Here is a 22,128-nt window from a genome sequence, read left to right on the forward strand (position 1 = left end):
AGAAATGTAACTGCTTGTCTTCACGTAAGACCTAACAACAATTTCATGTATGCATAAAATTACTATAAATAAAATAGTCATTTGATTTTGTTCAATACAGGGAGAAGCAAATGGCATGTCTGCATGGAATGTGTGGGGAAGATAACGCAGGTAGCTCTGTAATGACGGATATGATGTAAGGAGGGCTCATCTTGGGCATCTCTGGATATCCATGTAAATGGAAGGGGGAAGTCAAAATGACCATTCACAGACAGCAACTGTGGACTGTCTTGAGGGAGACAGGATGCTTGACAGTCACCCAAAACAACACAGCATTCTTGATCACGCTCCTGAGTATAGCCTTGTCTGTAATATTTTTAGCAAACGCTTTCTGTTGGAAGCTGCTTAGTAATTGTTTTATACTGAGTATACACTGATACACTCACCTACAATATAATTTAAAACATCCCAGAAAACCCATATTCTCATTTGAGAAGCCAATGCATAAAATGTACTTTACAGAAAATACCACTGCTAGAGAAATATAACACTTTACTCCACTAAACCCTAAGGTTTGTTTATTTTCTCTAAAAAAGGGAAGAGAAAAAACTTGCCAGTAGTCTTCAGTCTAAGCTAAATTGTACAATTACTGGGTTATATTAATGAAGACCAGGTCAAGACTCAGCAGTTATTTTAGTATCTCCTTTGAGTATTTTATGGGTATTCATGCATACACCACTGTGAATGCCTGGTATATACTGGATTTCTTTGATTCTGTATGAAAAGAGTTCATTTGTATAAAAATATTTTCTTTAAAAAAGCATCCACACTTTTTAACCTATAGGCCTTGAAGGAAAATCTCTGGAGTAATTGATTATACAGATTCCCACCTCTTGCCAAAAGGAGACTCTATGCGAACAATGAGGTGCATTTTAACATTTCCATAAAGTCACACTTACTGAGGGGGAACAGTGCACATTTTCCCATTGACTTCAGCTTCGAAAGTTCCATTTCCTGAATGTCTAGAAATCAAAGCCAAGCCAGATTGGAGACCAAACTATTTTTTTTTAAAAATCATCATTTCCAGTCTCCTCACTACAGCACTCACAGGCTTGTTCTGTACACGATGCAGTTCTTCTTCACAGACCTGCACAAAACAATGCTATAGAATAAAAGCTGCTCTGAGCTCATTCTAGCACGCCACTCTTTTATCCTCTTTAAATGCTAAATAATATAATGAAATATCATCTCTATGTGAAACAAAACTATTTTCACTTTCATTTATTGAAAGTATTACTTTTTCATTCATTGAAAAAGTAGCCCCATATAAGAACGCTGCATAAGATCTCCACTGTAATAAACTATGACAAAAAGTTTGAAAAGCAAAGGGGAAAATTTAACATGCTGGAAAAAAAAATCCACCCATTTATCAAAGCACTGTGATTTTTAAAATACAAACACCAGACAATCTTGTGAAACAACATTTACTTTGTTTTTCATATATGTCATGAGGGGGTCTACGTGAATAAATATTTTCAAATTGATTAAAAATATGTCAAGTCCAACGTGTGAAAATGTTATTATCAAAAAGCAGAAGATACAAGCAAGTTGAAGGCATACTCCTTTGCATTTTGAGGAAAAAATGCACAAGGAAAAAGCACCCTAACTCTGAGGTAATGTATACATTTCATAATAAAATTTCATAATTTCATAATAAAATCTATTATTTTTATGTTGCAGAGTTAAACATGAAGGTGTGGGTCTTCAGTCTATGTAAAAGAGTTGCTGAAGGTGCCAATCCCAAACATAATCATGGCTTTATTCCTCATACTGCCATCATTCACCACACCATTCTGCCACATGAACAGTATAGATTAAAGAGAAAGAAAACCAGAGAAAACTCAAGTAGGGAATGTGTAAAGTATCATTGAGCAAGCAATGAATCTGTATGGAGTCAGGCTGGATGAGTAAAAGGGGCAACAGTTATGTAGAAAGCTGGACAGTATTCCAGCACTTATACTTAGAATTTGACTACAAAAGGAATTGCCCTGGATGAGCATCCTGCCTCTCTGTAGGGACAGTCTCAGGCTGCACCTGGCACACCTCACCCTTCACACACCTAAAACCCTGAATACTGACCTTTGAATGAACTCCAGGCTGAAAAAGGACAGGAGTGAGCCTGGCACTCTCAGAGACAGAAAATGAGATTATGCTTGGCCCATACCAGGCCAGAAGAGAAAAACTGTTTCTACTGCTCATGGGTAGCAAAAACAGTCAGTTATGTATCTTAGTTGTGCCATCATCATATTTTCTGTGACACACGCTATATGTAAACATACCATTTGACAATACTGTCCATTTGCATTTCACATTCAGTTGAAGACAAGAAGTCAAAACATTCAGGATCAAAGAATATTGGAGGATATACTAACATCCAAGGGACGTAACCTGGCAGTGGAACAAGTGAGACCCAAGCTGTTACTCAGCAATGCAGGAGGGATGGTTGAGACTGCCGGAACACCTCCACTTGCCCACTTGCAGAGTCATGAAAGTGAGACTCCCACAGTTGGATTACTCTGCTTAAGAGGAATTGTGTGTTTTTTAAATAATTGAACAGTAGGCTATTTTCCTAACTTATCAGTGTTCTCTGACTTGCAGTAGCAGCAGCCGCTTTGCACATAAAAATAGATGAAGACAGTTGGATAAAGGAGCTGTTGACATAGGTCAAAAGCATGGAAAATTATTGCAGATGTCATTTCACAAACTGCAGGGGTCTAAAGTTGGATAAAAAGTCAATGAATCCAGCAGTGCTAAGTGATGAATTCTTGCTGATTGACAATATGCTTCTTCAGCAAGGGTCAATGACAATCCACAATCAAAGCAGTTGTCATAATTATGCTACACATAATCTTAAAAAAAAAAAAAAAAAAAAAAAAAAACAGATGTTAAGACAGGCTGGATAGAGAAAGAGAAGGCAGACAAGAAAAGAAGGCAGCAGAGAACACATGAGATTACTACTTAAACCCAAAGAAACACATCTCGCACAGCAGTAGGAAAAGCTACAGCAGTCTGACCTGTGGAACAAAGCTGAAATTCAATGCATATTTTTCCATCTTATAGCTACAGAAACATGAGTCAGTCCTGATACGAATTAATTGGTTTCTTCCCACTTTGCAACATACGAGTAACCCATTATAGCACTACAGGCATACTTCCACATCTATGAGGTACACTGATCCACAGCTGTACATGCAAACAGATCTGAAACACCCACTGCCTTTCCTCTGCACCCTTCCCATCTCCAAATCTCAGAGCTCTTCACATACGTCAACACAACTCCTCCTCCAACTGTGTGTGGCAGCAAAGTCTTCTGCATGCTTCAGGAACAAGACCTGGGGAATACACAGGGAAGCAACGCAAGAGAAAAGGGCACAGCCTGGCTAGAAGTGGCGCTGCACAGTCCTGGCCTCAAGGAAGTTTATTACCAGCTGGCCCTGCTGCTAGGAGTGGCACCATACTTAAATCTTGGAGAAGCTCAGTGTGTGTGGCCAGAACTCATGTCCCACTGGAAAGGCAGGGAACGACAGTGGCAGAGGCAAAAAGACCCACATTATCTCTCCTTGGGGAAGTCTCAGCAGATATTCCATTCACAGGTGCAACTGCAGCAGTTGCTGAGGGAACTTGACCGTGACCTCCACCACACTCCCTTCTTCCACGCTGTACCTCAGCAGACCACCAAGCAGCTCAAAATTGCACAATGCACATCACAAGGCAGCTTCGTGGCAGAGCTGAGAATAAGTCCCAGGGAGCTTGGTGGCTTCCAGCAGCAGCAGCACCAGCTGTCCTAGGCAAAGTGTGTCTCAAGTAGCTGGGGATTTTTCCCTTCTTAGGGCTGGAAGTGCCCTAGTCAGCTCAGATACTTCTGGTTCTGTTTCTAAGGTAACTCAGCCTTGGAAAAGTCAGGAAAACTCTTTGCTGCACCAACCAGCTTGAAAGCAACTCTTATGTTTATACAAGGTACTTTATCATTTATGACCCCAGGTCAGACAGTTCACCTCATAACAACTCAAGAGCTACAAGGGAACACAATTTTTAAGAACAAAACCAAAAACCACTATAACTGATAGGTCTGTTAGGTACAGTACCTAAAGTTCTGCTTACACCACTACATACAATGCTAGTGTATCTATACTTGACATAGTATAATAATCTAGAATTTCAGTATGTTATGAAGATTAGCATTAACATCACTCCAAATGTAAACTGATATGTTGCAACTTCATCTAATTAGGCCTACAATTGTATCTTCTTAATAAACTGAAAGGCTGATGCTGAACCCGGTATCCACAAGGGAATAAGTCTTCAAGCTCTCTAAACTTAATTAGCTTTGGAGTTTAACATCTAGAAGTTGAAATATCTCGAGGTTTATGTTTATATTACTGTAGCAATGATGATATATATATATAAAGTAGAAATTTTTGATGGATTTTTTTCTTTCCTTAGGCTAGTCATACGATTCATTATAAATGATGTAAGTACTTCAGATATCTGCACATGCTAATTTCAGATGGCTTTAAATCATTTACTAAATGACTTTTTAGGAAGAGAAATCTTCCACTGAGTCAAATTCAAAAACACCAGTGTAATTCCAAAGATGCAGATTTGGTCAAGGGTTTGCCATAGATTCTACTGTCACAGATAAAAGCCACAGCAGTTTAGCAAATCCACTGAGAATTTCTGAGATAGTAGAAACATTCCATAATTAAATGATAACAATATCCATCAGTGGCATACCAGTCTTGCCAAGGCAAATACAGGGTGTTTTACCTGAGTAGTCTCCTCATTGACCAAAATCCCATTGAAATCACCCCTGTACAATATTGTTGCCCTCTACAAAAGATGAAACCACCACCTACTATTCAGTGCATTTCCTGCCATTTTGTTTAATGACACTTTGCCAACATGTAACTCTTTGTCATATATCCACCATGTAAAAATTCAGTCACAGAGCATACACCACATATCAAATCAAGCATTTGTTTGTTTGTTTGTTTCTATCAGAGTACTTTAAGCCACATGACAAGTTGATCCTTTTTTTTTTAAATTGTGTTAGTATCACTACTGTTTAGTATATTCCTAATCATAAAAAAAAGATCTTCCTTCCTTCCTTCCTTCCTTCCTTCCTTCCTTCCTTCCTTCCTTCCTTCCTTCCTTCCTTCCTTCCTTCCTTCCTTCCTTCCTCTTTCTTCCTTTCTTTCTCTTTCTTTCTTTCCTTCTTTCCTTCTTTTTCTTTCTTTCTTTCTTTCTTTCTTTCTTTCTTTCTTTCTTTCTTTCTTTCTTTCTTTCTTTCTTTCTTTCTTTCTTTCTTTCTTTCTTTCTTTCTTTCCTTCTTTCCTTCTTTCCTTCTTTCCTTCTTTCCTTCTTTCCTTCTCTTTCTTTCTTTCTCTTTCTTTCTTTCTCTTTCTTTCTTTCTTTCTTTCTTTCTTTCTTTCTTTCTTTCTTTCTTTCTTTCTTTCTTTCTTTCTTTCTTTTATTTCTTTCCTTTCTAAACCCACCCTCTTCCTAGCATATACTTAAAATGTTTAGAATTCAAAACTGGGGGAAAAGTACATATCTCAAGATTCATTTTCAAAGTTTTGAAACACTAAATAAAAAAAAATTGAGTTTTGATCTTTTTGGAAATATCCATGGTATATTTTACACCATTCCATGTCACTAGTTCTTTGACATTCCAAATCCTTTGTGGCACAAGTTGACGAATATTCCTATACTTTTCATGGCCAACCTGTATGTTTCTGATCTACCTCTCAGATCAAGAGAAGGGACTCTTGAGGCATTGCCTCTTCCAGAACAAGCTGTAGTGAATAATAATAATAATAATAATAATAATAATAATAATAATAATAATAATAGGAAACATTCTGTGCCCTTTAAGCCATTGCTGGTTTAATCTCTCTTTTTCTCTGTGTGTGACCCAAGCTTCAGCACAGTTCTATCTATCCTGAATTCCAGTCTTGCAGCTGGCAGTGAAGTGTGCTGCTGTGAAAATACTGATTGGTGCAGCTCTTAAACATCATCATCACCTTCTGAAATAATCTGCAGAGCTACCCGTGAAAGACACATGCAGCCAGCCTGAGGAAACATTGCAGTCCAACTGCCCAGCAAATGAAAAAGTTTCCTTTCCTACGTCCAGTAGGCTGAAGAAAAGCAAATGTTGTTTCAACTGAAGTACTATTCCCACACCTCAAGAACTGCTGACAGTGCTTCCAGCGAGGTGGTATCTCTCAATTTCTGCAAGTCAGACCACATAAAAGCTGGAGTGATGCTTGATTAATGAACCTGCTGGTTACTGCTTTGCTTTATTTTAAAGCCCTGAGTGAAACATGGGCAACATCTTGGCTCGGTAACTCCCTGACAGTCCCTGTGCACATTCTGACATAAGAAACGTGCCAAGAGCAGTCACTTAGTTATGGATTCACTTCTCAATGCTCATAATTCACAATGCTCTTCATATTAAAAAAGTGAGAAAAAGAAAACAATGAGCATTATTTCCATGGCTCTCACTTATGGGACAGACTTTCTAGTTGTATATACCAAAGCTTTTCAGTCTCCAGTCAGACCATCCACATAAGGTTGCAGTGTGGTCTGTACAGTCTTGCCAAAATTTCTGTTATCTATGTTTATGTCATTTGAGAGCTCATAAAGCTCATAAAACAATGAGCTTTATGAGCTATTTCTACTTTGTCTTCTGTTACAATAAAAAAAGTTTCAAAAGGGCTAATATAAATGTGATTCTTCATGATTACAGGGTATGAATACTTTCTGTACCAATGCAACCTTTTTTTTTTCTTTTCTGACAAGACAATCTTAAGTGTGCAAACATGCGTCTTCTGAACTATACAAACATAAGCTTTTTTTTATATCATCTGGGATGTGCTACAGAAGATGTCTCCTTTTGCCAGGGCAGACATTTCCGGAACTTCAAATGATGTCCTCTCCAGACTATTTCATCAAACTATATCTGGGTTCATAAAATGACAAGCAAGTTTGCCCTACGTGTACACTTAGCAGAGTTACAGATCTCACTGGCAGCTTCCTGCACCCAAGGCAAGGGAAGCATGCTGACACAGCAAGAATCCAGGAAAGAGGCACAAAATGATGAAAGGAACAGAAAAATAGATCCACAATGAAATGGTTCTTGGAGGTTTTCCTAGCAGAGAGGAAGTCTAGGGGTGTTCAGGTCATAGTGTCCAAACACATATGAAGGTCACCAATTGGCTACAAAGGAATATTCTTCAAACTCACAGTTACAGCAGTGTCAAACGGCTAGAAGTTGTTAAGCTGGATAACCCCAGATAAAGGAAAAATAGAACAATCTAAAGACTTCTGGAAACTCTCCATTGCTGGAAATATTTTAATAAAAATTGGAAGATTTCTAAAAGCTACACTCTGCTTCAGATAAAAATTCCAGGGACCCATATGACATCTGGTCAAAGATGGTTCGACTGGATGACCACAATGTTTCCTTTTGGTCTTACAGACTGTGAGTCTACTGGCAACCGTATTTTGGAGAAATAGTTTCTTAGGAACACCCTGGAAAACAGAAACCTGTTTAGAATTCAGAAATTCTGGCTTTATTATACTTTCCCATACAGTTGTTGTAACTGCTATTGACCAAACAGTGGACTGACTCTGAGTTTGGTAAACAGACTTAAAAATAAATTTTTAATTAAAATCATCTTTACTTAAAAAGTGAACATAAACTGATATTCTGGCCTGTATATTTACAGAAAAATTCAATGCTAATGGGAGTGACAGAATTTACTCCCCCTCAAAAAAGTGGAAAACAATAATCTAGGTTAAATACAGCTTATGCAAGCAATAGTCAACACACCAATGGATATGACTGCTTACAGTGGATTATAGGGAAAGGATTTAAAGTGAGAGTGTTTTGTTTTACTAAGATATTGTGTGTATTCATACAATGCTCTATGTGACACCAAAAGCAATACATTTCCCCAGAATAAAATACAGAGTTCTCTCTTTGCATGTGCCATTCACAGCAGTTTGCATTCAGCTGTCAGCACTGTCCCCATTTCACAGGTAGGGAGTGGAGTGAAGCCATCTGCTGACGGCCACACATGTTCAAGCCGCACAGCTGCATGCAGGGCACAGCTCCTCTGAGCAGCTCACGAGATGATGAAGATCTGCCAGTCTGAACAGAATATCCAGCCAAGGAAAACGACTGGATTTCCAGTGACACTGACTTTTCAAAATGATCCTAGAAAAAAAGAAGGTTGTTACACACGCGAAGTTTGGGGGGAGGAGGGTGGATTCTTTTTGCTTTGTCTTGGGAAAGGATGTCTTTCCAGCTCCCTGTCCCTGCTCTTTATTATCTGTTAATAACTCTAGATATGACAAATTATCTATGTGTATCATCATTATTTGCTGTTCACCATTTAGATTATCTGGGTGAAAAACTGCCACTAGAATTGAGTGAGATTGTTTTGTCTGTCAGAAGCAGGCAGAGAGATGCATAAAAATGTTGATGCACTCCATCAGGAACATATATTGCTGCCAGAAAATTTTCCAAATGCAAGAAAAAAAAAAAAAGAAAAAAAAAATCTTTAATCCATTTTCTACGAATATCCTGCACTATAACCGATATCATCAGTATCAGACGAAGCTGGATCCCCTCAGGCAATAGTATGTAAAAGCTGCTCTGTCACATTCCTACACATTCTGCTCTGAGATGCTCCTTTCCAAAGCATGTTTTCTTTCAATCTCTCTCTCTCTCTAGTCTGACATTCTGGCATTTGGCCCTGCAGGATCAGCTTTTTCCAGAATGGTGCATCTTTCTGTAGTTCAAAACTAGGATCTCTTCACTTCCTCCTCTTCTGACTCTTGCTGATATCCAGCAATTTTATACCCCAGCAGCCGGAGCAGCAATTTGCTAACTCTCTGCCACTAGCAATGCAAACTGACTCTAATGACAGCAAAAGCGCATTTTGTATAACACAAGACCATTGCAGCTGTCAGAGATGCTGTCTCCCCTGGCAAGCTCCTAGAGCACAGATTAGGAATGAAAGGACTAATTCCTCTTGCCTATTTTTGAACATTTAGTTCCCCTATCATTTTTCACCTATAGACCCATTTCGCTGATAAAAAAATGCAGGAGCATGTACTAGAACAGTAGAGAAACTCAAATGTAATTAACAACTAATAGCATCCATAGACTAAGGATTGACAAGTGCTTTCCTTTTTCACCCTCTGCTATTTCAGATTTATAACTGCTATGATGAAATAGTTATTCTATGGATTTAAATTTCTCACACACAGACTTATCTAAAGAGTTTTTGTCATCTTTAAGGCTGAGCAAAATCCTTTAGCAGTTCCTGAACTGTGAGATGAATGTAACACCCATTGCTTTTTTAGGCTGCAAATGGATCTTTTTTTTCTCTTCCTTTTTTTTAATTTAAATTTTTATTTTTTTATTATTTTTTACTGTATCACTTGCAGTGTGTGATCTTGCTTTATGTGCATTGCATGCCCCTCATTAAAGGTCATTTTTGAATGAGGCTGAGCACTCCCAGCTCACACAGGGAGAGCTGACCAGGCAGATGTGCAGTTATGCAAGAAAGCAACAGCCACGTGTTTAGAAATCCTGACAGAGAGATGCTGAGACAATCTCATCCCTGAATGCAAAGATTTTAGAAAGCATTTAGATAACTTAAGGCACACAAGAGAACCTAATGATGCTGATTAACTACATGGCATGCCTCATATACCATGCATGCTCTCAGCAAAAGTGGCTGGGACCTCTACTAGTCCCTGCTCAAATCAATCGCCAGCTAAGGACTCCTAAAGCATGCTGCACTGTACCACAGTGCACACTGCCCAGGTAATTTCTCCACCCTTTACCCATGCTGTGAAACCATCATGCTTCTGATATCAAAGGGTCTTCTGGTGAAGCAGCATAGTGACAAAAGTTTTCCTGCCTTGCTTTTAATGTTTTTTTAACAAACATTCAACTTCACAATTATGATATCCTGAAAGGTTATAATACCTAAAGACTATGGGGTTATGAGGTAGGAACTAAAGCAAATATTCACAAATAAGTATTTGTGCCCCAAGTACTTTTATATTTTAAAGATAAATGTTAAATGCTAAAGCCAATGTTAAATTTGCTGTTAGGTGTAGTATGCACTGGACTTTTTCCTGAATCCACCCACTGTTTGGGTCAGCACTGCAGCTCCAGTAAAGATTATAGACTGGTAGAAAATGCAGGAGCATGTACTCCTTTACAACAGATATAAAGGAAAGGCTACACAAGGTGACTGTAAAAAAATATCACTTTTAAACAGGTTAGATCTAGGTTTTAAGATACCAGAATATAGTTCTTTGTTGTTCACTTCTATGGGTGATCGTGAAGGGAAAACATCTACAAAACTGTTTTCCCTGATTTGTCTCCAAAATCAAAAATTTAAGAGGGACATTATATTCTGAGCCTTAAATCTGACCAATTGTGAATGTATCACTGTATACTTTGGAAATATGTATTCCCTATATAGCAATAGTATCCTCTGAAGGGAGTTTTCCTCCTAAAGAACATTTCTATGTATTTTGAAGGTCCTAAACAAAATTTTGTAACAAGATTGAGACTACAGTCAAAAATACTGCCACTGATCCTAACCTCTGCTCTACGTATTTACTCAAGAGACAACGGATCTTAACAGCATAACACACCTTGAAGCAAAAATGTATGAGTACAGTAGGCATGCGTCCCAAATTCACCAAGTGCAGAGAGGTCAAAGAACTCCATTTCTCAAAAGAAAAATGCTTTTAAACAGCTCTGAGCTTAAATCCTGCCTTTTTTATTTTTTAACTATTAATGTTTATATTTTTATTATGTTTATGTTGCTTTGAAAATTTCAGAATAGGTTCCTTCTTTTTTTTTTTTTAATTTTTTTTTTTTTATTCCTTAATAGAGTCTCTTGCAAAGCACCAGGCCACAGCATACATGTTTTGTGTTTTGATTTTGCTACTCCAAAACTAGAAGGTTCTAAATTCATCAGACTCAAGAGACCAACGAGATCTTCCTCATTTTGACTACTCTTGTCTCAGGAGAGCTTAGCTACTTCTCTGAGAGACGGCTGAGCTGTTGCCTGGCTCTTCAGGGTCAGTCAACACCTTTCTCATTGATGATGAAGTGCAGAGAACACAACAGCAGATCTACCACAATCCCCATAGACTATTTCATGCTGGAATTGGGTATTAGCCACCTGGTCTGATGCTGGACTGTGACACTGGGATAACTTGATAAAAAGGGTGAAGAAGCACTGCATTTTTTCACAGCACATGACTGTTCAAAATCTCTACCCAACTCCTTCCCAAGCTGTGGTCTTTCAGTTTTCTGGCCCATCTCAATACCAACTTATGAAACCAACTATATGCAAATAGCAAGAGAATGACATTCTGCTGAGTTTTTTTGTTTTGTTTTGTTTCATTCCTCAAACCATTTGCTACACTAATTAGGAAGTGAGCCAGTTGAAACCTCTAGACTAATCTCCAATTCTTGCCCAATGGGTAACAGTGAGATTGACATTGCCAAGGAGTTCTGTAAAATGACCTGGTAACCAGAAAATTACTATGTTCTGAAATCTAACCTTTCTTTTTAATGCACAAGCAATTAAGGAATGGAGGGGACAAAAACCCTTTGAGGCAGGTGCTAACAACTGCAATAATTATGATGAAACTGAAATACGTGTATGTAATCAACCAAGATCATTTATGTCAAGAAACACTTTGATTTTCTCTGAGACTGGACATTTTTCTTTCCTAAAATTACATTACACTGAATTCCTATTGGCCATTTTTCTGTTTTTAATAGAAAACATCAATAGATAATTCCCCTAGGTAGTTTCAGTAATTATTTTTGAGGTTTTCTTTAAGTGCTAATAGAAAAGTCAGCTATCTTATGAATATCATAATAGAATTAGACATTAACAAAGCTTTTATTCTTCACAAATAAGTCTTGGTCCCATTAGTGTTATGATTATCTTCATTAAATATTTCTACCTGTTGTAGACAAATGAAGAGAAATTGCCATTATATGACAAAATTTGCTGATTGAAGAACATTATCTCCTGTTACAGCCACATTGGATTTGGCCTGAACAGTGCAAGGGTGCAACCACATATGTGATATATCCAATTCACACTTTGTGAATGTACTCTGGATTAAGCCTTTCATCTTTAGGTTGCTGTCATTTGAGGTTCAGTTTTGAGCTGAGTTTGTATCATCCATAGGCCAAACATGTCCCACGTGTCCAAAAGGAGCACCACATTTTAGGTTGCTATTCTCTAGCTATGCCTGACCTCTTCAGTTGGATTAGGTGATCTTTGAAAGTCCCTTCACATTTAACTCTCTCCTCTCCTCTCCTCTCCTCTCCTCTCCTCTCCTCTCCTCTCCTCTCCTCTCCTCTCCTCTCCTCTCCTCTCCTCTCCTCTCCTCTCCTCTCCTCTCCTCTCCTCTCCTCTCCTCTCCTCTCCTCTCCTCTCCTCTCCTCTCCTCTCCTCTCCTCTCCTCTCCTCTCCTCTCCTCTCCTCTCCTCTCCTCTCCTCTCCTCTCCTCTCCTCTCCTCTCCTCTCCTCTCCTCTCCTCTCCTCTCCTCTCCTCTCCTCTCCTCTCCTCTCCTCTCCTCTCCTCTCCTCTCCTCTCCTCTCCTCTCCTCTCCTCTCCTCTCCTCTCCTCTCCTCTCCTCTCCTCTCCTCTCCTCTCGAGTCTCCTCGAGTCTCCTCTCCTCGAGTCTCCTCTCCTCGAGTCTCCTCGAGTCTCCTCGAGCCTCCTCTCCTCTTCCCCAGAAAGATAAGGTGTTTCACTCTACCTTCCCTGGTTCTTCAGGTGTCATGCTGGTACAGGCAAGGGAGAAACTTGCTACAAAACACAGCTACAGTTCCACTCCAGCACTGCTCTCCTCACTGGGATTTGTCACTGTGCTTTTCCTCCAGATCTAGGCACTTTGCAAACTGGAATCCATTCCATGGTGGTTCAGAAATGAAAATGAGCCTTATGCTGTCATGCAACCTCATCACAGCAAAATTGACCTTGATTCCTGCTGAAGCAATGCAGGCTCCCCTGGGATTTTTCCTGATGGAGAACATGATATAAGCTAAGACTAATATACCAGGCACCCCTATAAGGAGAGATTTCAAACACCATTTCACAAACAAAATACCAACTGTCTTGTGCAAACTTTACAACATGATGTGCACTAGAGCAAAACTAATTAAAGCAGGATCTGAAGCAGTTGCTTATCAGTGAACAGCAACTTCATAGCTCAGAAAACTCCACAAAAAGATCCAAGCTGCAGGTTGAATTGCTCATGTTTACATGAAACTTTTTAACACTCTGGAGACAGGTACCAAAGGGAGATGTTGCTGTGCCCTCTCACACATTGTGATTCTGTTCATGTTCCAACTCACTGGCAACAGACTCCTTGAAACAGCAAGCCTGATTCTTGATTTTGACTAAACTAAAGGATTACACATGTAAAAGCTCTTTGAGGCAATTAAATTAGGAGTCCACAGTGGTAAATATTTCATTAGTTAACAACTAACTTAAGCCCACCAGTCAAACTCTGAATATGGAAATCAGTGTGACAGTTCCTATTATTTCACTACCAAGTCGTATTGATTCTTTGTCCTCTGAGCTCTCATGCAGATTATGGCTACCTGGGCAGACTTCAGTAATTCACTTGGTCCGGGTGTTTAACACTTCTGTTACTCTGTTTGGCTAACAAAATCCTCCTGTTCACTAATGAGGTTTAACAACGTAGCAGTTAGCACTGCCAATATGAAACACAACCTTACCCACAACAGCATTCTCGTCAGAGTTTCTCTAAGCTTTCAGTCCATGATGTCAGCTCTTAAAAGCCCAAGGGTTTAGTACTGTAATGAAATTATTCATTCCTGCTGAGTTTTGTTCCTCCTACATGAAATACAAATTATTTTAAGCTTTGTTTTCTCCTTACTCAACCTCTCACTCCAATCTCAGCACATTTAATCTCACAAATAATTGGAAAACAACCTGATGATGTTCATCCTGGCATTGAAAATTTTGACCCTCCTCTCTACTTGCAATGAATATTCTGATCTCTACTGATTACCTTTGGGAAGTAATACAGTTAATCTCAACAAGCAGTGGCATAATCCTTGCCAAAGCAAGACCATCACCTTGTGGTGAAATCCGTCCTCTCTCCTGCTCTTTAGCCCGCTATCTCCTGCATCAACACAGGATATTATTTAGCAGTGTGAACTGGTGCAAGCCCTGCTGCAGAGCTGCATGATAAAATATTTACTGCTGCTACTGTTCTGCTCCCTTTTGACCTCTCACGAACAGCCACAATGTCCTACAAGTATTATGAACACGATTCTGCCATTACCTTTCCAACCTCTGAAGTCAGCCCAGACCATTTGCTGTTGTCTCCTCAGAGATAAACTTGCTAGCGTTTTACATGCTGCAGCCACCAGTCCCATTTGGCTTGTTTTGGCAGAGATAAGAACGCCACGCACACACACTACTAACAGCTTTGCAACACCAAGTCATACAGATCTGCTCTTTGTGTGGTTTGGTGAGACTGGGTGAAAGTAAGTGTCTGGAGCAATGTTTCCACCAGGTATTCTGATCCTGCAGCAGAGGTGGCAAAGGCATGACATTTCTGCACAATCCAGCTCAAGCAGGGTGCCTTGCTGAAATTAGGTAGCTTTCCTTCTTATTTCAATGAAAGTGAGACTGGTGATCTTTCAGCTTTTAAAATGTGAGAGTGAACCTGACCCATCAGCTAGGAGTTCAAACCACAAAGAAACTTATCTGAAATAAATTAAAATTAAAAATATATGAGATGTCATCTCAGTTCAGACTGACAAACAAACACTAATGCTGTAAAATGTTTTCCCCATTAGTAAATACGACATTTTACAAGAAGTCGAATTACTAATTTTACATTTTGAAGCATTGTTATGGGCCACATTTCTTTTTTAGATCTCTATTGTGATGCAAAGCACTGGGGACCTTCAGAAGCAAAACAGAACAAACTTAAGTTTGTATGTACATAGATTTGAATATTTATCAATGTTAAAACTGCATTTTACTACGTTAAAAATGTATTCTTCTAGGATTATTGCTTTGCCATTTATACTGCTTGATTCTAAGGGACATTTTTCTCCATACAAGTCCCAAACTTCATTATCACAGCCCTTCACTACAAACTCTTCATTTCATGTAACAGTTTCCATTATGAAAAGACAGCTTTCTCATCTATACTGTCCACTTAACTTCTATGTACCATTGCTATGTGCAAAGTGCTTTAACTACCACATTTCATTGGAACTGTAATCTCTTCAGTGATAGAAAATCTCCATTGGATTTTCTTCATGTTTGTATTGATGTAAAGTGACTTACACGTCACTTACAAGTGACATGTAACTTACATGGTGAGGTTGCAATTATATTTTGCATTTTTTTCACCTTGTGTACCTTCATTTCACCACTGGGGCAAAACTAGAGGTGCACCACAGCTTTTAATTCCCACTTCTGGAAATGTTGTGTTAGTATGACTTCAGTAGAGGTCCTACTAGCAATAAACACATCCATTCCATATCAGAATTAGAGATTTATGAACCTTTTCAAGTATGCACTGACTCTGTCCATCTTCCCCCTTCTGTTTTGCTCCCATTGATTCACACACCACCAAAATAACTTTGTTGAGCAAATTCAACTGATCTAAAAAGGCTCTCAGTTCATGATACGGTGCTTTCAGTGATCCATGCCAAAAGCCAACCAGAAGTATCATATCAGTTGGAGAGACTCTGCTCTGATTCCACAACCTTCTTTCATGCCTTTTGTTTTGCTAACTACTCATAAGAAACAACTATGCAACTATAACCAAGACTAGAAAAGATGTTGTGGAGAAAGCTATCTTTCAAATTTTCTACATGACAATCTATGTTTTGGACATTAAAGCCACACTTGGGCATCTCTTCTTAAAACTATTTGATTCATTTCTCCTCTAGGCAAGGATGTGGATGAAAACAGACAGTCATGTTACACTGCATATTCTTTATCTTTCCATCTAAATAGAGAGTAGTATTTGTTTAATGTTGAAACAATTGTCAAAATGTGTAATACACTAATCAGTTTATGCTCCCTGTTGGACTTATTCATGTAATATATAATGGTGTCATGAAGGTTTTCTAGGGAAAAAAAAAAAAAGATCAAGCCAAAGATCATTAAAGTGATTCATTAATTGAAATCCACAACAGCAGTTTTTTACACTACCTACACGTCTTTCCTGTTACAGTCACACAGTGAAATTAAACATTATTCACACAAGTAGTTTAGAAATACCAGATTTCAAAATGGTTCTTTCATTACATAAAGGTAACTTATGTAAGGAATTTCCCCTCAATAAAAATTCCAACATTTAAAATTTTATAAAGCAGCAAATTAGTGATCTACATCTGAAGCAAGCACAGATCAAGCAATTGTGTGTACATGTTACACAGAGAGGATTTTAAGCATTAACCAAACTACCATTAAATGATTTTGAAAGTACACAAATCTTAGTGTTCCCTTGTTCACAAATACACATGCCATCTAATCTGCTGCAAATATTGGCATTAGATACAGTGACACTCATAAATATAATGACAAAAATACTGGTATTTTAACGTTCTCAAAGCCACGTGACGTGCCTTTCTTAAGATTAAACCTTTTGTTTTTAAAAGGTCCAGCTTATACAATACAATTGAATTTCCAGCCTATTTTAATAGTCATGAAATGTTATAAACACACAAGCTGGCCTTTATGCTATAAATACATTTGTATTTTGACATGTCTACATCTGCACAAGAATTCCCAAACCCAGATTCTGTGGAGCCATCACAAGATGAATCACAAACACTTTTACCAGAACACAGTATTAGACCGCCAGCTTTCTCTTCTCTTTAACGTATAGAATCATTAACAGGGTTGAGTACCTTGCACAGCCCTCACTAGAGCTTCTCAATATTTCAGTGATATTTAATAATGATGCAGAAATTGGGCAGTGAGACTCCTGTACCAGCAGCATTGCCCTGATTTTCTGCTGTGCTCTGCCATACAGTCTCACAGTTCACGGCATAGTAATCAAGGCCAGCTGCCAACAGTGCAGAAGTGGTATTTGGAAACTGGGTAAAATAAAAAAGTTCATGGTGGTATGTGCATATGAACTTGCATATTTGCATGTAAATTACTGCACCTCCATGCGCGTAGGAAACAGAGTAAGCTGATGCAAGTGCAAACACTTTTGCTTACTCTTGCAGAATGACCTATTGCAAGCACAGTCCCTGCTGTCTGAATGGTGGGTCTCTGCATTTGTGGGAACAGATAAGGGTACAGTAGTCAAACTGCTTTTTCTTTTACTTTTACTATTTTTTGAATAGATCAAATAGATCTTAAAATTAAGATCAAGGGGAACTGGTAAAAAGACTACAGAAAATAATATTCTTATTTTAATCTCTCACAAACTCTTAAGTCTAGAAAAAGACCAGGAAAACCAACAAACAATCGAACAAAAAAAACAAACAAACAAACAAAAAAAACTTTCCTCTAAACATTGATACCATCCTGTATTGCTCATCTTCATTTCAAAACCTGGTTGATTTACAGAAGATTTGCAGACATTAATGTTACACATGGTTTTGTAGAGAAGTGCAGCATGGTGATTAGTACATTAACAAAATTCCTCTATTTCTCCATGAATAATATTGGACCTTATGTTCCAAGAATAGCACATAACTTAATAGCATGGTATTGTCTTCGCCTCATTTTAATGGGAAGCAGAACCTTAGTGAACAGACAGTGTGTCAGTTCTTGTAATGCTATATGCCATTCAGGTAAACACCTCATGGTATGGTATTTCATATAAAAAATGCAAAGGCTTTTGCCTCAGATACTTTGATGGATTTTCTTACCTTTGGTTCCATTGAAATGAAGCTGTGGGTACCTCTACTTGAGAGAACTGACCTTTTAATTGTTTTACTGTGGTAGAAGTGGTAGTAATCCTTCAGTGTTCCAATCTGTAAGGGGAGAAAAGAAAAAAAAAGAAAAAAAAAAAGAGAGGGAAATTTAATTTATGGAAAGCAGTTCTCTGTTTTTCATTTTTAAAGGTCTATAAATTATGCAATTTCCTGCTGTGCTGAAATGTTACTTGAACCCAGTGATCATCTTTCAAAAGAAGGACATATGATATGAAATAGATGGAGTGTCCTTGAGGCAGTAACTGCATAACCAAAGATTATAATTGAGCTGCTTAGTCTGTCTGTATCTACCTTTTTAATGTTTAATTTATATGCAGTACTTTAAGTAATTCTGTATCAATCTATATCCAAACTGTCTTCAAATGGCAAGTATAAAAATCATCAAATGACTATATGGTTATTAAAAAGCATTCCATCTAGTTTGCTTAAGGAAATGTACTGCAAAATGCACTAGATTCGTTTATTTATATAATTAACTTATAAAAAGTACGTTCACAGCATCAGACTATACAACAAGAATAGGCTTCTCTTTCTGCCAAAGGTGGGCAAGAAAGAAGTAGAAAAAAAATGGAAATGTTAACCTCACACAGAGTAATGACTAGTTCAAAATATAAAATCAAATCATGCAAAGTGCAAATTTCACAACAGCAAAATAAAATCATCCCATCACGACGCAGTAGCAATGTGAAACTAAACACAGATATGCTACCCAATTTTATAAAGAAACTTTCCTTTCTAGTCTCACTAACCTCAAAAAATTCATAACATGGAACTCCAGTTTCACACACCTATAAACAAACATTCAGCCTCCTTGTATTGAGGGCCAACATCTCACCAAGTCATATGAAATTTGACCCTGTTTTGCACTGTAAATCTTGTAAGACATTCAATAATTTAGCTAAATGTTCCTTAATGATGAGTAAAAAAAGGGAAAACTGAGCTTACTGTTATTTTAAGATGAAAATCAAAGTGACATCAGAAAATAGGCATGGTTTTACAAATAAATCACAATCACAATTTACAAATAAATTTACAAATGAGATCCTCAAAGAGGGTGGAGCAACACTGAAAAACTGTAATCTCAAAGATCCTGTATTATGAATCTTTATCTATGAATATATACGTAGGAAACTTGAGTGTCTAACATTAAAGGGTCAAAGAGAATGGGAAACAAGCCACTGAAGAACTCCAAGAATATGCTTTAGAATATTAGAAAATAAAAACGTTGAGAAAATATCAGCATACACTAAGAAATATTCATAGAAATTTTTGTTCTCATGGAGCGCTTGTATATTCCAACTTAAAGATACAAGTGACATGGGGAATGAGGGAAAACTTTTTTTGTGAAAAGAAAAATCTGTAATTCGAAAGAATTAATCTAATTGGGAAAACTGCACCAGTGTCTAAGATATTCATCTCAGTCTGTTGAGTATGTCCATCAATGTCTCCCTTTCAGGAAGAATGACTTATGTTTAGTTTAAGCCCAATATCAAAACATTCAGTTATACGAAGTTGGTTTATCATAAATTAAATAGGAATTAGTTTGACTAAGGTATAGTCAATTAGTTTGAATAAGGTACATTAGCACTGTGACAGTAATCTCCATGCTGCCTTCTCTTTGAAAGGTGATTCAAGCAGAAGTGGTGTGATTCTGCCCCATGGAGAAGCCTGATCTCATATCTGTCCATGTCTGTGAATAACCCCCCTTTAAACACACAGGGAACAGTCTTTTGATGGACATCTCAAAGAGCTGCAGGATCCTGGGGGTGCTGAGACCACCCAACACATGGTCCTCTGTGGGCTGAAATGTGTTGCCAAAACAAGTGCCAGAGCTGGTTCTTTGCCCAAAGACTACCACACTCTTCTGGTGCGTAGGAGCAACACCACCCAAAGTCACAGAAGGCAAAGGCAGGGACTGGGAGAATGAGAAATCACCCACTGTAGAAGACTACCTAAGGAACCTAAAGGTGCACAAGTCCATGGGACTCGATGAGATGCATCCACAGGCCCCAAGCGAACAGGCGGATGAAGTTGCTAAGCCACCGTCCATCATATTTGAGAAGTCAAGGCTGTCCAGTGACATTCCAGTGAAGTTGCCACTGACTGGAAGAAGGGAAATATAACCCTCATTTTTAAAAGGGTAAAAAAAAATAAGACTCAGGGATCACAGGCCAGTCAGTTTCACCTTTGTGCTTGGCAAGATCATGGAGCAGATCCTCCTGGAAACTAAGCAAAGACACATGGAAAATAAGGAGGTGATTGGTGACAGCTAACTGTATCAATAGGGGAAATCATTCCTGACAAATCTGGTGGCCATCTACGATGAGGTTACAGCATTGGTGGATAAGGGAAAAGCAATTGATGTCATTTATCTGGATTTGTACAAAGCATTTGACGCTGTCCCCCATGATATCCTTGTCTCTAAACTGGAGAAACATGGATTTGATAGATGGACCACTCAGTGGGTAAGGAGTTGGCTGGATGGTCACACTCAAAGAGTTGCAGTGACCACTCAATGTCCAAGTGGAAGTCAGTGACAAATGAAATTCCTCAGGTGTTGATATTGTGATCAGCACTTTTGTTGGTGACACAGTAAGTGGGACTGAGTGTACCCTCTGCAAGTTTGCTGATGACACCAAGCTGAGTGGTGCAGTCAACATGCTGGAGAGAAAGGATGCCATCCAGAGGGACCCAGACAAGCTTGAGAGGTAGGCCTGTGTGAACCTCATTATGTTCTAAACGCAAGGTCTGGCATAAGGGTAAGGGCAATCCCAAGCACAAATATAGGCTGGGTAGAGAATGGATTGAGGAGAGAGGAGAGTTCTTCTCCTGAGGAGAAGAACTTGGGGGTGTTGGTGGATGAGAAGCTCAACATGAGATGGCAACGCGCACTTGCAGCCTACAAAGCCAACTGTATCCTGGGCTTCATCAAAAGAAGCATGTCTAGCAGGTCGAGGGATGTGATTCTCCCCCTCTACTCTGCTCTCGTGAGACCTGGAGTGCTGCCTTCAGTTCTGAGGCCCCCAACATAAGAAGGACATGGACCTGTTGGTACAAGTCCAGAGGAGGGCTATGAGGATGATCAGAGGGCTGAAGCACCTCTCCTATGAAGACAGGCTGAGGGAGTTGGTGGTGTTCAGCCTGGAGAAGAGAACGCTTCATGGTGACCTTACAGCAGCCTTCCAATAACCAAAGGGAGGCTACAAGAAAACTGGAGAGTGACCTTATACTTTTTATAAGGGCATGTAGCAGTAGGACAAGGGGTAACGACTTTAAACTAAAATGGGGTAGATTTATATTAGATGTAATGAAGAAATTCTTTTTTATGAGGGTAGTGAAGCACTGGAACAGGTTGCCCAGAGAGGTTGTGGATGCCCCATTCCTGGAAGCATTCAAGGTCAGGCTGGATGGGGCTCTGGGCAACCTGCTCTAGTGGAAGGTGTGAGAAATAAAGTTCTGTCTTTGCAGTGGAAAATTTCACTAACTTTGCATATTCTAAAGTGACTGTGCAGGCATAACAGTGGGGAGTGTGTTAAGCAGATATGGGAAAGGTTCCCCTGTCCCAAAATAAGAAGAATAGCTAAGAAAAACAAGACAAGCAGCATAAAATCAGTAAAAACAAAAAATCGCAGGCCCTCTAGTCACAAGTGAAGAAGGAAAACAAAACAAAACAAAAGAAAAAAAAAAACAGGAAAAGAAGAAATTAAAGGTTGGTCAAATAAAATTGTACTTATATGGCATAGTAATAAGCGTTGAGTAGTTTGTGAACCTCTAGTATTCAGCCAATGAGGAAACAGGAGGAATCAAGTGTTGGGTAATAGGGAATATAAGGTTATACACTTTTGGTGTGAACTCCTGCTTGCAGGATGCCCACCATTGAATAGCGAATAAAAATGCTACTTCACAGATCCTCACCTGAGCCTGTGTTACTGGCTACAGATTGTTTCTCCCAAAGGTGTCTCTGCTTTTAACGAGATGTTCTTTAAGGTCCTTTCCAATCCAAACCATTCTATGATTCTAAGATACAGCTTGAGTTACATCAAAAATCAGTTTCTGTGCTGATGTTAGC

General features: G+C 38.7%; 1 protein-coding gene across 1 annotated transcript in view; it reads right to left on the reverse strand.

Annotated features, from left to right (window-relative positions):
• LOC308185757 (proprotein convertase subtilisin/kexin type 5-like) overlaps positions 1-18,322 on the reverse strand; it is a 168,214-nt gene extending 149,892 nt beyond the window's left edge. The window contains exon 1 of the mRNA XM_080574293.1: positions 17,994-18,322. Coding sequence (XP_080430419.1) covers positions 17,994-18,005 — 12 coding nt within the window. The 5' untranslated portion in view covers positions 18,006-18,322. The remainder of the gene's footprint in view (positions 1-17,993) is intronic.
• Between the last annotated feature and the right edge of the window lie 3,806 nt (positions 18,323-22,128).

Source organism: Anser brachyrhynchus (genome assembly GCF_964034855.1).
Source record: "Anser brachyrhynchus genome assembly, chromosome: Z".
NCBI lineage: Eukaryota > Metazoa > Chordata > Aves > Anseriformes > Anatidae > Anser > Anser brachyrhynchus.